The sequence below is a fragment of the Sphaeramia orbicularis genome, chromosome 3 (genome assembly GCF_902148855.1).
Source record: "Sphaeramia orbicularis chromosome 3, fSphaOr1.1, whole genome shotgun sequence".
NCBI classification, from domain to species: domain Eukaryota; kingdom Metazoa; phylum Chordata; class Actinopteri; order Kurtiformes; family Apogonidae; genus Sphaeramia; species Sphaeramia orbicularis.
This window is the reverse complement of record NC_043959.1, coordinates 46740056-46756726: the sequence shown is the minus strand read 5'-3', so window position 1 is coordinate 46756726 and position 16671 is coordinate 46740056. Positions and strand designations below refer to the sequence as shown.

The 16671-nt window shown below is 37.5% G+C and overlaps 1 protein-coding gene across 3 annotated transcripts in view; it reads left to right on the top strand.

Annotated features, from left to right (window-relative positions):
* furina (furin (paired basic amino acid cleaving enzyme) a) overlaps nucleotides 1–16671 on the top strand; it is a 103603-nt gene that overhangs the window by 985 nt on the left and 85947 nt on the right. For 2 of the 3 annotated variants that reach the window (XM_030161848.1, XM_030161859.1), the window contains exon 2: nucleotides 6133–6454. In XM_030161848.1, the coding sequence (XP_030017708.1) occupies nucleotides 6245–6454 (210 nt within the window). In that variant the 5' untranslated portion in view covers nucleotides 6133–6244. Of the gene's footprint in view, nucleotides 1–2576; nucleotides 2595–6132; nucleotides 6455–16671 lie in introns of those variants that run through there. The other variant, XM_030161870.1, reaches the window with a different exon arrangement.

The window sequence follows — 16671 nt, the reverse complement described above, 5'->3', positions numbered from 1 at the left end:
AGAAAATGAACTTTGACATCTGAAGAAATCGATGCAGTTTAGTAGCATGCAGTTGTGTTTGTACTTTAAACAGGTCAGAAAATGAATTTGAGTAGTGGATTATGGTTAAATAACTGGTTTATTGGATTGAACTGTGTAAATGCCCCCAATTTTAGACGTTCACTTCTACAGTATGTATGGAAATGTGTGTGCTTCTGTATGGGAGCTGACCTACCTGCTTTGTTTGTGCTTCCCGTACACCTAAGTCTGTAATTGTACTTCTCCGGTATGGAAGTATTGAGCTGCTGATCACAGCTAAACCTGGTATTTGCAGAAGCCTGTGTTAGATTAAACAAACGTCCCAAACATAAAATAATCTCCGTTCTTAATGTGTGTTTGTCTTTACATGTAATAGTAGGACTGTTAAATCTCTCAATCTCATATTGTGGACCTTATTTATTTGTGATATGATGTGCTTCTCAGGAGACAGATTATGACAGTAAGTGATTAATATTCAAACATTCCTATGCTGCAGTCATTTTCCCTTTAAAAGACTAGTGCCAATGCTATTGTGTAAATACTGCAACAGCATTTTTTTTTTTTTGATTGTTTTCAGCAAAATACCAAGCAAAAAAGGCCATCACATTACAGTGTAAACCTTCCAGAAACCTAGAGAAAACAGGGAGAACTTGTTTTACTTTGCTTCTTATTATCCTGCAATTCTTCTCACCTCCTACTGAGGTGAAGAATTGCCCTTTGAGCGAGGTTTACAATGCAACATGAACTCATTATGCATCTCAGAAAAGCTGATCACAGAGTCTGAAATTAAATGTAAAACAATATTTGTATGAACTCTCAATTCTGACATTGTTGTATGAAGGCAGATGAAGTTTTTGGATGACAAAGCTTTGCCTAAACTAAGTACAGCAGAAAAGACATGAAAGAACAGACAACACAGTTTTTGTTGTTGCATGTAAGCGTTCTAATTAGGCCATCTGAGAGTCAGCCGGAAAATCTCAATGGCTTTTACAATAGGAATTTACATCAAACGCTTGTGAAGATGACTCTAAATCACACCAGTGGTTATGTCAGTATGATTGACGATGACATTTGGTCATGCATGCATAATTTACAAACATAGAATCTATGTAGCAGCTATGATTTTGGTGAAAGGCTGAAACCTGGCATCCCTGAAGACAAATTAAAATCTACCCGTTCTGTCAAGAGTCTTTTTTAACAAGGACAAAGTCTGTGGTTTTTTCAGTTCCCTCCTCAGGCTCTTTAGAGTCCCATTTTATTTGCGCACTCGAGGACAAACAGATGTCTCTAAGGTCTGGCCTTTTAGAATATTTTAATTAACATCACGTTGTATGTTATTCAAAAGTGTGTAACCTTCAGTAGAAACATTTGACAGAAACAGTTCTGCTGCTTCATTTACGCCTCTTCAAATGTCATGAATTCTTCTTGTTCAGTTGTTCAGCTTTTGTGAGCAGCACAGTTACTGAGAGACGTGCACAAATATCAGTCATCTTGTGTTTTTGGTGCTACAGTTTTCCTCAGTGAATCCAGATCTACAGCCAAACAATATATGCTGATATGGGTATTGTATTGAATTCATGCACTGTATTTTAAGTAGGTGGATTGTTTTGGAATATGAAGCAGAGAAAATGCAACAAATTTCTGTAGCATCCTAATGTAATAAACAGTATTTCTGTGATGCAAGATGTTACAAGATTCAGATGAAGCTCCAACATGAACTATTATGAATGACTAAAATGTGGAGATGAACCTCACATATGGCGTTGTCTCAGATGGTGTGGTAATCGTTAAATTGCTGCTTGTGTAGCACTTGACTTCTGACAGTGTGAAGTTGATTTAGTGGAGTTTGAATAGCGCATATGTGTTAAAACTACTCTGACATTCTGAAATTGCAGTGCAGGCTCTGAGATGGCATTTTATCACCGCAGTATTATCTCTCACTATTTAGACAAGATGGCTACTTCTTTTAATGCTTTATAACAGATTTATGAACTCAATTGCGTGTTATTTAATCAGTTTGCCACACACAGCTTGAGTTTTTTATTAACACTCTCTGCGGGCTATTTGAGTATTGATTACACACGTCACAATGAGCGAATCGGCAGTAATTAGAAGATCTTTGAATGTCAGCCGAGGGTCATGTGGTTAAATGCCTTTTTATCTAATTTAATTGTAAACAATATACCGATGAGGTGTAAACTGTTTTCTTTATAAACATCCTGATGAGTTGGGTAATGAGGCTGGTATTATCCTTTGGGTTTAATGATACTTGGCTAATTATAATGCAGTATTTTTTGTCTATTATAACCTCTGTTATCACAGTCTGACATATGGTATCATTTACTGTGGCAATACTAAACACCGCTCGCAGTGTGACACCCAGCTTCCCCTGGTCTCTGGTGAACAGTGAAGTAGGAGGGTGGCGGAGCTTGCGTGGTGTGTGGTGTTCATGCTGACGTTTAAGAAACTCGCTGGATGAGCGTCATAATGAGATCACAAGCCTCTGTATATAAAGTCTGAGTTCTGAGAAGTCCCATTATTTACCTGTGGCATCAAAGGACCAAGGACAAAATTAAGTGAGTTACGTCAGACTTCTCTTTTAATTTCTCTGTTTTTCTTCTTGATGTGGTTAAGTATTTTAATAACTTGATAAAAGGTTTTAATAACCAGAGAGAATCCCTCAGGTTTGGTGGAAAATTTAGATGGGGCCATTTCTCATTTCTTACCTCACCCCCCTGACGGGAGAGAGAGAGAGGGGGGGGGGGGGCAAGAGGTATTGTTTTTGGTTCAGGTTGTTTGTTTCTTTGTTTGTTTGTTAACACTTTAGCAGCAAAACTATTGGTTCAATTCGTACCAAATTGGATTTATAGATTGCCAGTGACTCAGAATAGATGTCATTGCATTTTGGGAAAGGTAGGTCACAGTAAAAAATTTTTATGATTTTCTTTTTTTTTTTAAATCTTGCCATTTACATATAATGGGCTAAATACATGCAAGGGGCGGGGTTTCAGAAGGAGCTGAGTGGATGTTATGAAAAGTAAGCATGTAATTAATGAATATTGGGTGTGGAGTTTTCACCTTAATTCAGGGAGATTTTTTATGTGTGTGTATAATAGGCTTAGCTGAGCCGGGAGGAAGAATTTAGAAGGTGGAGAAGGAATTTGGAGGTGACTGTAGGTTGGCATATTAGAAACACTCCAGTTCTTGTTTTCTCGTATTTATTGATGTGAAGCGATTTGATATTCTTCAGGTGTGTTTGAAATAAGTTACTGCTGAAGCGGTTGGCATGGATTCACAGCTGGTCTTTCCATCTGACCTGAAAGCTTGCTATGTTATGAAGTAGTTACCTGTGGCTTCTCAACCCACTAAAACAAGTCTGTTTTAACTCTTAAGGCACTGTACTCAGTATGGCTCATAGGAAATGCAGTAAGATGTTAGTGTTTCTAGTAATCTAAATGTTTATAATGTGCACTGTCTCTGCACAAATGCTTTGATTGTAAAAATAGAATTATAAATTGATACAGGTAAGAAGAAATGTATCTATATTGCCTTGTATGTATTTCAAGTCTATAGCTAATGAAAAAAAATTCCACTGACCTTTTGTGAAAGCATAAAGCTTTGGTAAACCCATGTGAGCAGCAGTGTGACAGCAGTATTTTCACAATATGCAAAAGAAGAAGTGAGACCTGTTCTCCTAAATTTTGTATTTGTTAAAGACGTCTAGCCATCAGGAGTTTTGACTTTTTGTATCTGATTATATGAGTTATCATTCCCCAAAAGCTGGATCACAAGCTGTGTGTATGCCTTTTCAACAAATGTAAATGGAACTGTCATGTGAGGTAAAATTTCACATACGCAATGCACCAATTATCTGCACATGAAGCTGTGAAGCCAAGCTGTGGAAAATCAATGACAAATTGCTGACATACAATCACCTAGTGTTAGTTTTAGTCAGTTGGTCAAAGCTGAGCGTACATTTACAGCAGCAGCTATATTTCTAAATCTGATGTGCTGAAAATATTTACTTCAAATGTGTATTACATCGTAATTTACCAAACAACCCATATGAGCACAAAGAAGATTCCCCCTGCCACTACTAAACATGTCATTTATCCTTGACTGCGTACTGTCCAGGGAAAATGTCAAGTTTGTTTGCACATTTGAATCGAGGCTTGATGGCACGCTGAGCTCAGTTTGAGTACTCAGCTCTGCTTTTCGAACCCCGGAGACAGCGTAATTATGGGAGTGCGATTACACCTGTAACATAATCAGAGAAAGTCAGTCCCATAATAGTGTAGAATCAGACGATGTGACAGCACAGCGTCGGATACACAGATGAGGAATGAGCCATAATTTAGCAGACTGTAACTGTGACACACAAGAGAGTTAGATGCACTTTGAGGAATAATCCCAAGGAGGGCTAGCTCTTATGTCTGAACACAGCAAAGATGAAGAAGTCTGGATTTTTTATTCTTCACCTACTGTAACTATTCTAGCATATAATAAATTGCTCTTCTTATGCGCAAGGTTGTATTTCAGATCTTTTTTTTTTTCTTTTATGTGACTTGCCAACAGGATATTTGCTAGTAAAACAAATAAATATCAACAGGCCACTATGTAAATCTACATGGATATCAGTATTTACTTTATAATACCTAAAGGTGCTGTTTTGTTTGTTTAGTTTCAGGTATCTTATTGCAATACTGCTGCAAGGCCCTGCATTTTTGTTTTATGCTTGTGTTGAAATGTTCTCTGTTAAATGGATGATTAAAAGCATTTCATCCAACATCAGGATTGTATTTTTTCCCAGCAAATGTGCTGTATTTTGGTACCAAATTTTGTTTTTCAGTCTCCTTGATTATGCTGGTCTATAAAGGACAGTACTTCCGGAGTAAATGTAATGAAACATAAAGTTGGACCACTAATGAAGAAAAAATTAAGCCAGAAGTGCTGGTTGGTTATTGTTTCCCAGATATAGTATTGGGGGAAAAAATGTGAAATTCCATGAAATAATTAGTGAATGGGTGGTACTCAAAATAAATGTTTGTCTCTGAGCTACCACTTCTACTTCAAAACATGTCTGTACAGGTAAATACATTCAGTTTTCACTGTCCAGAGTAAGATTTATAATTCCATCATATAAATATTCATAAGCTGATGTGTAATAACACTTCATCATATCATGAAAACATTAGCCAACCAAGACTCTTGTCATTTGTTTTCCACATTACCTTGTGTAAGTATGTAAGATTTTACACATTTTATCTCTGAAAAAGATGATTTCCAAAGAAATTGTAGATCAGTTTTACTAATCTGTACAGACTCTGATGGAAAAAACCCAAAACATCTGTCAATACCTATCATTGTCACCAGCAAGTTGTTGTTGTCAAACACTGATGGTGTGAATGCTGTAGTCCCTGACCACAGCTCTTCACTGCCGCTGCTGCCTCAGCCATTAAGACTCCACCCTTGAGTGACCAGTTCACCTCATAGTGAGACCTACTCTGCTGTGATCCCTCAGCATCCAGGGCGTAGTCAGGCTTTCCGACCGCACCTCTCCACCTCTGCTGCCAATCCAGTCTACCTAAGCATTTTCTTTTCGCAAGCTTCATCCACTGTGTCCCTCCCATGGGAGTTGAAACGCCAAAATGTGCTGCTGTGCATTTAACCACGACATCAGCTCTGGCCTTGACGACTCGCTCACTGTTTCCTGTGGGATTATCACATGCCTGTACTTAGCAGGGCTGAAGTAGGCCTGCTAAAAACTGCCGTGGCTGTGCTTCATCACGAACAGAAGAGATTGATGTATAGTTTTAACATGTTTAGTCTTCTCTTCCATGCCTAGTTGAGTTACAGTAAATCCTGATGATGCAATGAGTTCCATGTCTCACATCCTGCTAAAGTCCTTAAAACATGTTTATTTCTATCTTCCTCTTTCGATTCCTCTTCCAGTTATTCCACAGAACACACTGGTCATAATTTTGGCTTCCACTGAATTGTTGCTGTAACGTGCCTGCGTGTTTCACAACAAGAGTGATCCACCAGTGAAACCAGTGTTTCAGTATTGTAAACATGCTTCACTTTATCTGAGCCTTTGCTTGTGTTTCCTTTCAGGTGAGCTGTGACTGTCCCCTCTTTGTCTCTCCGTGCATCTGCATGTACCGTGCGCAGCCGGGTCTGTCGGAGAGGCGCTGTGCTCAGAGACTGTGCTGCACTAGGTGAACCCATGGCTTCTGGCCCTCCATCTCTTTCTAGAGGCCACCAGCTCAGGCTGGTTGAGTTGATACTTGGGCCTCTGCTGGTCCTGCTGGTTTCTGGGCTGGGACCAGCACTGGGTCAGACCATCTACACCAACCAGTGGGCTGTCCACATACCTGGAGGTCCGGAGGAAGCTAATCGAATCGCAACTAAACATGGCTTTGTTAACTATGGACATGTAAGTAACAAGTTTTTTTTTTTTGTTCATCACTTAGTGGTTTCCCTGCGTCTGCAGTTTCATATCAGCCAGAAATGATTTTCAATGTGAGGTGATTCAAGGGTCAATAGTGAAAATGAGACACTTTGATTTTGCAACTAGTCTCATCCACCTGCTGAGAGTTTGAATAAATGGAGGTGAGATGAATGAAAATTAGTTTGAAAATGGGGATGTCATGCTCTGTCTAATAACCGCCATGCTCAGTTTTATTAAATCCTATCAATATCCACATGTACTAATTTATTCTGAGGTATGAGGTTGTAGGCATGATTGCTATGACTTTACATTAGTTGGGTATCTGTGAGCAGGGGGTCTTCCTTTTCTCATATCTCCTGTTGCTCTTCTATTAATTATTCAGCCAGAAGCTCTGCCTTGAAAGGCTGTGTTATGCTAGTTTTTCAGCATCAGGTCAAGGTCATACATTCATGATCTTTTTACAGATGAAGCATTCTGTTCCTCGCTGACTGTGTTGTAATGAATGCGTTGCAATTTTTTTTCCACTGATGTGCTGACAGCACCCTCTAAAATAATATTATTTCCATTTACTTTGCAATTTTCTTCCCTAAAAGTTATTTGCAGGCGAACATATTTGTGTGGGTAGATATATGCTATCACTGCAAGTGTGTCTACAGCTGAGAAAACATTAAACACCAAGAGCACAAAACTTTGATTTCAAGCAACATAGAGAGTCTTTAATGGACATACTCTGAATGATAGGTAGATAGTGTCAAACATTGTTATCCATTGGAATTTACTGTATATCTAGAAAGCCTATAAAAAGCCAAATTCCTCTAAAATGGAAAATGATAGGATTTTATCAACAGTTTTAAGTCAGTTGCTTCTTCTATGTAAAATTTTTTACATTGTTGAAATATTCTTTCCATAGTTTTTCCATACACAGTAGGTGTGAGCAGTGGATTTGGATACGCCTTTCCTGTCTTCTTCAGTGATTCATTTCTCTTCAGTGACTTCCTTTTTGACCTTAGTGGAAACTAATTAGCCGTTATGCCTGAAAATCTTCACTTCTTCCAAAAAAAAAAAAAATCCACGCCTTGTTAAATTTAATTAGCCTTCTTTATACTTGAGGATTTATTGACCTGTTTAATTCTTCTTTTTCAGGTCACTGTTCATAAGTCAAATCTTCATTGTGCTTGTATGTTTACCAGTTACTCATCTATTCACATTTGGTAAATTTCAGGATTGTATTGGGGTGGGGTATTCCTACAAAAACTAGAAGAAGCAAATGATTAGCAGATATTTATGTTCTAATTAGTTTGATCAGCCACTCCAAATACCAAATGTTTATTTACTAAATGCTTTATTGGTGACATTTGAAAACATTTATTCAATTGTGTTAAATCCATGTTAGATATTTTACAATAAACTGTTAAAAGCTGCAACCTTTCCACTCAGTTATTGTAGGTGTGATGTTGCTCTGAGTGTGGTTTGTTTACTTAAAAAGGCCAATTATAATTTAGTTTGAACACTACATTTTTTTAGAAAATAGAAAAATCCCTACAACCAGAACAAGCAGTTATCTGTGCAGATGTTGGACTGTAAAGTCTCGCCACCTTTTCAGGGAGACATGTTGCGCCATATGGTTTTACTGGTCATGACCAAGAATGTTATTTGTGCTATGAATCACAGCATGCAGACTAATGAGTAATCCTACACACTTTAATCCTTTAACTATGTATTGGCTGTGGGAGATGAGGAAGCCAGACAAAGCAGTTCCACCCATGTGCTTACAAAACCTAACCCTGGAGATGAGGAGCTGAGTGGTTTGTGTTGCTTGAACAACATGCATAAAATTTAGCTTTTTTTATGACATTTCATGGGCGAAGGCAACATGACTCCATAATGTCTGACCAGAGATGAATTGAAAAGCTATTCTTGATGCAGCATCTAAGATAAAAAAAATATGTTAGACTACTGGCTAATCTGATGAAGGTGTTCTAAGTTAAATGCATAACTGCTGAGTAGGATCGGACTCAAGTAAAAACAGATGTCAGGTTTTTGCTAAAAGCATACTTTCATTTTATTAAACCTGGTCCATGAGGTGGATCCCTGTTCTGGTGTACATTTTGTGCTGGATGAAAGGTGGGTTATAATAATCCTGCCATGACCCCAGTGCCACAAAGAAGATGAAAAAAACTTGACCTGGTATGTGTTCTCTGGAAATGCCATGGCAACCATCGTTTGCTGCTATGGCATTCCAACAGTACCTGTGCACCGGCGCCAAATGAAAAAGTCAGTTTGAAATATCAAATGGAAATTCAGGAGACAGACAGCCTTTTCATTAGCAAAGAGAAAAACCTCTTTGTACATGTGTGTGTTTTCTGTCAAATCAGGTGATCTATGTTTGGTAAAACTGGTTAACCTGGCTTAAACAGCTTTTGGCTTGGACTACTGTAAGGTTTATGTCAGTTACATACATTATGAAGCCAGTCGTCAATGATGTCGTGTTATAGTAAGTGACATGGAAAAGCCCCATCTGTTTAGCCCTCAGCATGTTATTGATTGGTTCATTTTACCATTTAGAGGTGAGATATACCCAGAAGAAAATAAAAATGCACTCATGTTCTGCATAACCCCCAGTCACTGCTCAATGATTGAAATGAATTCATTTCTTCAGGGCTAGGAACACACACAAGCTGGTGTGCAGTAGTGTGTGTGCGACTCTACTGTGGCTGTGCGTGACTTGTCATGTGTTCAGGTGTTGGAGGAGGGGATCAAAGACTGCAGCTGGGCAGGTTTTACAGCTATGATGATCACTGCATTTATTTCTTCTTCACTCAGTTAACTTAAAGGACGTTATGGCATCAATATACTACCCTCCCTGAACATTTTGCATGTTTTACGCAGAAACAATAATTAAATACAACTCTGCGAAACTCTATGTGGGTAGCAGTGATGCTGTTTTGCATTGGTTAGTATTGCTGCCATGGAGGTTCTCTGTGTAAACATGCCAGCTGACTGAGGCTTTTCATTGAGGAGCTTGCATCAGGAATAGACTAATGTTTTTTTCATGGCTGGTAATGATGGTTTGTAATTTGGAATAAAAGTATAATCTTGGGGCCAGATTTTGGTTTTGTTGAAATGCCTTCAGCTGACTGTCAAATCAAATAAAAATGCAAATGAATAATATTTTAATCATTTTTTTTATCCTTGCTCCTTTTCACATTGAACTGGAGGGATTTTAAATAACCATTAGTAAATAAATAGATGTTTTTATCTCACTTTCTCATTTCAGTTTTCATGGTTTTCTACTTGTATAGTATTACTTACTGATAGTCCATTCCTAATTAAGGCATGTAAGATGTCGCAAAACACTGGCTTTACAGTGGCAGCAAAACATGTTACACAAACTCCTGAAAATTAGAGTGGAGTAACTGGAGACTTAAGCTAACTGAATCACACCCAGGCTGTGCTTAATTTGTAGTGTGTTTTTGTGTGTAAACAAGCCATAGGAGGGTGAGGAAAAGTAAATTATATTTGGTGTTAGTGTTGTTGTCCTTTACTACACCCCACAGAGACCAGGTCAAGATAAATTAAGTATTTTTCATATACATTGTCCAGTCCTAGTTGAGCAGAGGCCAGATATCCAAGAGTGTTTTAACACATCAGCAGTTGGCTGTTGAGTGTTTTTTTTTTTTTTTGTCCACTTGTTACTTCGAGTTTTCACAGTGTGGCACTGATTGTCTCATAGGAGTCTTTTAGTCACTTCAGTATGTTGAATCAGCAACAGAGACAGATGAATGGAGACAGATCCCTGACTGGCTGTTTATTAGTAACAGACGAGTTATTTTCTGTTTTATGTGTCTAACTGTGGCCAAAAGTGCATTTCATGTGTTTCAGATTGTCATAGTTTTATTTTTGTTTGTGCACTGATGTTGTGTTGGGCTCTGAGCACTGCCAAAGCACAGGTGACCTACAGGACTGTACAATCAGCATTGTGTTTGAAAGCATCCTGAAAAGACACAGATGGAGTGCTAAATCTGCTACAGCTCTACTAACATCCTGATTGCACTGAGCCTCACGTGTAGATGAGGTGTTAGTCATTTGGATAGATGTGTTTCAGTGCAGCAGAAGACACACAGCAGTGTGAGCTGGTGCATTTGTTTGTCTTTGCCACTGCTAATTCTTTAATGCTAATTACATAATCTTTATTTTATAGCTTGTCTATACGCAAGAAGTGAACAAAGGGCCTCACAGGAAGGTTGGTAAATGCAGTTCATCAGAGGAGAAATTTTACTGCAGTGGAGCCCGGCAGCAGCAAATCTTGAGCTTGTTACACTGAATCCACACGGCTCCGTTAACCCCCCCCTCCTTTTTTCTGTACTGTTTCTTGTTTAGTTGTTACATCTCTTTTGTCTCTTCTTACATCTTCTTGCCAAAGGGAGTCCAGGGGAAGAAGCTGGTGAAGAATATTAATATTAATGTTCCTCAAATGAACCGAGCTTTAAGTTTTAAAACTAAAAGGTTGCCATGACCAAGTGGTGTAAAAATGGATTACACCTTTCACTCTGACTCCACTTCAAGATTACAGGGCCATTTCAGAACAAGGGGAATAATTAAAACTAAGTTAAAGTAATAAAATTAAGAAACGGCTGACTCACACAGTGGTAAATGGCCATTAACTGCCAACTTGCATCTCCGGATGGTTATTTTACATTTTAAAGACCTTTTCTTGCCCACATCATCAGACTTATGCGGCAGCTTTTAAAGAGGAAGTCTAATTTTTATGCTACGTCTGGTTCAATTACACCTCTATTACATCTATATATAAATAAATAGTGGAGAGTGATTGTTAATACTAGTTAGAAATTATCAAAATGGATGAGTCATTTGATGTGGATGACTGAAATGTGGATACATTTCAAGAGTCACGTATTGTATGAAAAGGATCAAATAGCTGTTAGATCAAGAACTTAATTAGAAAATGTATGAATCTCGGTCTCGTAATAAAAGCAGCACTTTCTTATTTGATCTATTAAGCTTGACTGCTGGTTACCAGACTAGACTGGGTTCTTTTTATATTTTTAGGTCACTTGCATTCAGTGTTTTGAAACATCGTGCCTTTAAGTCTGTGGCCCGAGGCTTTCACCATCTAAAATGCAGCTCATCAAAGTTTCCTCACTGATGATGAGACTAGAAGCCTCAATATTTAACTTGCTCTTTGCATGGTATTGTGGCTTTGTTGTGGCTCTGCCTTTTGTTAAGCAGTTTTGCTTTGCTGTACTTTTCATTTGGGCCAAGTCTTTTAATGGCCCGAAGATGGATAGTCAATGATTTTTATTACGGCTTAATATTGATTTACTTTTCCGTCTTCTGCAAATGTCTCGGCTCACTTTTCTCTCTTTTATATCATTAAAATGAAGTAAAGTTTAATCTTCATCATGACATTGTTTAACTTTTACTTCAATGAGTACATTTTGGTCATTAATCTACATCAAACTAAGTCCACTAGAGTCATGTGAAATTAGTTATTATTATAAAGGCTGCCACCAGCAACATTTTCAAGAATATCTTTTTATTTTATGCTTTCTTCTCCATATATCAAACAAGTTACTAATTTCCCATTATCATTCATGAACTCAATATGTTAAATGTAGAATTTTGAGAGTAGAAAATGAATCATCGTCCCCCTGATTAATCATAGTTAGGTGGAAGAAGGAAAAAAAGATGAGAAATAAGCAACACCTCAGTGACTTCAAAGTAGCGGGTAGCATTTCTCAGAAAAGTACAACTTCCCTTTTTGAACTGTACTTTCTGTTTCCTAAGGTGGATAAAGCTGCTCATACTATATTCACCTGATGTGATCCTTTCCAAGGCTTCACGTATATAAGAGGACATTGTTTCTGAGGCAGTGTCCTTTACTGTACTCCATGGGCTCCACTGTGTCCTGTTTCTTCTGTCTAATGGGCTGATTCCTCCTTGTTCTCTGAAGAGGTTCGGCCCTTTCAGGGAGTGCATTAATATTCTGTTCTGCACAAGATTAAAGAAGGAGCTGAAGAGATGGATATTATCTGTAGTTATGATGAAGTACATGAAATGACACTTTCCTATCAGTAACTCATGATCCGGTGCTGCACTCAGAGTCATCCGCTGTAATCTAGTGCACAGTCTTATACCAGTTCAAAAGATAAGGTGGATATGTGAGTCTTTATGCTCTTCTTTCTTATTTAGTTTTGCTTTCACTTAAATCTTTTACTGGCAGCTTTAAATTAAAACTGCCACAGGGCCTCACTGATTTAACCATAGTGTAATATCACTTATTTATTTTAACTTTAATAGCAGCAAATTCATAATAACTTGGTGCTCTCACATCATATCTAAAGACATATAAAGCTGATCAAGTATTCTCTGAACATGAACATGATAATTCATCATTTTCTCAGGTACTTTTTAGCTTCTCTGCCATGAAAATGCCCATAAACCTTCAAAGACCTAAACAGGCTCAGAAGATCAAAGCATCTACTAATCTAAAATGATTAATAACTCTTGATTCACTAATATTATTAATACTGTTAAATAATTCAGATAAATAATTTTCACTGGCGTCAAATATGACCCATTTGGACATTCAGAGGCGCTGTAGTGAATATGAAAAGACTGCCATCTTCTGCAACATTTATTCCCCAATAAAACCCACATAATTTGATGAATGGCAGTAGTAGTAGACATTTGTTTTTGTGTTCAGTTAATTGTATATTTTGCTGAAAAACTCACTTTTTCTTGGTTTCCCTGCTTTGATGCAATATCCTTTGAATTGACTCTAAGCTTTTATGAACAGCTACATGATCAGTAACTTAAATATGGAAAAGTACCTGATTGTCACTTAAAAAATACAAACAACATAGGAAAATATTAGAATAAATGGTGATGAATCACTAAGGAAATGTAGGCTAAATGTAGAGGAAAACGTCATTTGCAAGCCACCACGATGATGTTTCTAGGTTTTTAAGGGTGAAAACACAAATATGCTCTGTATGACACTGTAACATAAATACGATTGCAGATGTTTGTGATGAATTATTTCAGTAAGCTTTTATTGTTAAATTCTTTTTTAAAATCCTTGTGTTGAAGGCATTGAATAGGTAGTGTTGGTGGTATGGTTCGCTAATGCAATGTGTGTGTGGTATCTTGGGGAGGCACAGTTTGTTTACTTAAAATAATGATTCATCTTATCACTACATGAAAGTGGTGTTTTATGTAAACTTTTTGCATTTTAAAGTGCTGCTGGCTTGTTTGAAGGCATCAGTACTTTGGCTAAGAGCCTGCTTAGCATTCTGCCTCTTTGAGATCTGAGCGATTCACATTATGCATTTTACTAACAGAGGTTGTTTAATCTCTATTCTTTCTACTTAGTTTGTTGCTTTTTTATCGCTGCAAAATTTATAACTGCCGAAGGTCTTCTCTGTCTCGTGCTCAGTGCAGAATTTTGCAGAGAAATAATTTAGTATCCCGCATCACCTCAAATGAAAGCTTTGCTAAACTGGTCCTGAATTACCTGGTTAGGACTGAATATTCCTATCCCATTGTTAATTTAAACATCGCAAGTTGTAACCAGCTTAAATGAGAAAACACCGGGAAAGTAGATACTGATGGTATGGAGTCCATAATTGGACTCTGGAGAACTGATACAGTTAGCTGTGGGGGAACATTGGGAGAAATTTGCCGGAAAATCTTCTGACGGAATGTGATTGGCCCAGTGATGATGAGAGAAGGAACCTGCTGAGTCTTGAAAGCAGCTACTCTGCATGATTTTCAGTGTCCTACACAGGTGTTTCCAGTCTTGTACTGCCATCCCACAAAAAACAAGACATGTGCAACAATTTCTATGAAGACCCTCATAAAACTCAGTCTGGTTTGTTTGCCCTATCTGCATTCCTTTGCTTTTCCACCTGCCTGTAAATTTCCAACACATTTGCAGAGAATAGCTTATATTTCATCCAACTTCATAGAGTGTGGAATGAACTGTAAATAAATAAATAAAATTTATTTATTTTTGGGAGCTGTATTCAGATTAATAAGGTTCCCCAATAAAAATTGGCTGTGTCAGTAAACACATCCACATGAAAAATTGTGAGAGCCATAAGGAATTAATTGATATTGAGGAGGTTATTGCTCATTTTTGCCAGCTAATATCTGTAATATTTTATGCTCTGTAGGTAAAGATGTGTTTTTTTGATGTGCTAATATAAACCAAAAAGAGCTCTTTAACAGGCAATTTAACGTGTGTGGGAGATTATATAAAATCAGCCTTTAGAGGAAACAAAATGGAATCACTGTGAATGTGACAAAAAGCCCTTTGTACTATATGCTAAACACTTTCTTTATTGACAGAAAGTGAGGCTAATGATATATTTGCATTATTAATGCAGTTTTTGCTGTCTGCAGATTTTAATTCTGCATATTATTCAGTGTATATTTAAAAACATGGATGAAAACCAGCTATTGAATCTGCTATTCAGCCATGAAGCTTTACTATTCCCTAAGGGCTGTTCCAAGGTCCTTGAGTCAAACGTGGGTCCAAACACACCGGCTATAGATTGCCACTTTTTAAATATTTAAGTACATTTAAACATGTTTTGTAAGCTGTTTTACTTGTGCAGTATCTTCATTAATCTTTAACACACCACTCTGCGTACTGTAGCTATGTCCTACTTCAGCCAATGAGAACTGATGGGTCTGACAGAGAGTGCAGGCCTATAGAACCGCTGTACTATGTCTCTTAGAGATGGTGCAGCTTTGAAGTGTAGTAATGATAACGTTGCAACCACAGTTCACAGTGAAAACTGTTGAATTTTAGGCCTAGTTTCCGTATGGTCCCATGAAAGCGCTGGTGTTTTCATCTAGAGAAGAATGCAGTTTCTCATCTCTGGGTGGTTGATCAGCAGCAGAGGAGTGTAGCTCTACAGAGTCTTTGGTCCCACTGCCTTTGGTCCTTGTTTTGTTGTCAGTGAGCGAGCCTTGCTTTTATTCTGGGCTCCGGCCTCTCTCTCACTAAGCAGACCCAGATCTCACTTCATCTCAGTGCAGCTGCTCTTCTTTGAAAGTTAATGAACTGCAGAGATTGACTTATCCCGTTTGCTCTGGAGGAGACTTCTGTGTTGAGTAGATCTTTTGAACCAATATACTTATTATATATATACTTATTATATATACCAATACAACCACATACATGCATGGTAACATTGACTGTAGTGTTAGACTGTATCAGAATACTTTTATTACTAATGTAAAACATAAATGTGTAGTACTGCACGAAAAAAAAAAAAAAACTTGCATTATATGAGCATGTCTGTTGACCTCTTGAGGTTTTCAGTGATTAATATTGGTGGTAAATGTGTTGCTAAGATTCATGCCCTAAAGCAATTGTTCCCAACCCGGGATCCAAGACCCATTCAGGGCATCACAAGGGAGTCATGAGTCTTTGCCTATGCTGAGGTTGTCCAAATTAGATTTGCACACTTCAAATAAATTCATAACAATAACACACATACTGAATAATTAAATGTTTGTACATAAAACCATTTAAAGTATGCTTGTGTCCAGTCAAGTCTGCTGGATGAAGACTGCATCTTGTGTTTCCTGCAGTCAGAGTGTCACTATTTTATGTCCAGTATATTTTCATTTCTTTACAATTGATAGAAGGGGAAAATAAAAGGGAAAAAGAAAATATTCAACCATGTATGCATGCATCCATACAACCTAATGTATGGTGTGTCTATCTATATAAATGTATATGTGTGTTTACATGAATAAATGCATAGAGTATGGCTGTATGACAACATGGCATATGGTGTAATGATAGAAAAAAAACACATATTGTCCAGGAAGAACCACTGCTGTAAAGCACAGTACTGCCGTTTATCAAGAAAACTTTCTAGTGTAATCTCAGTAAAAGTACTGGGGTGTAGAGAATTGACTTCTAGTGATGACTGTGTCATTTAATTTTTTTTTAATAATGCAAGTTAGATTGGCCAGAATGTGCAGAAAGTGTGTACTTTCAGTGAACATGCATATATGCTACAAAATGAGTAAACATCTTAGGTAACAAAAGAACACCTTTTAAAATTGTAATAAATAGAAAACAATGAGTATGTGTTCTTTTAAAGATTAAACATTGAACTTGAGTCTCTCTGTCATCATCCACCAGTAGCAGCTTCATG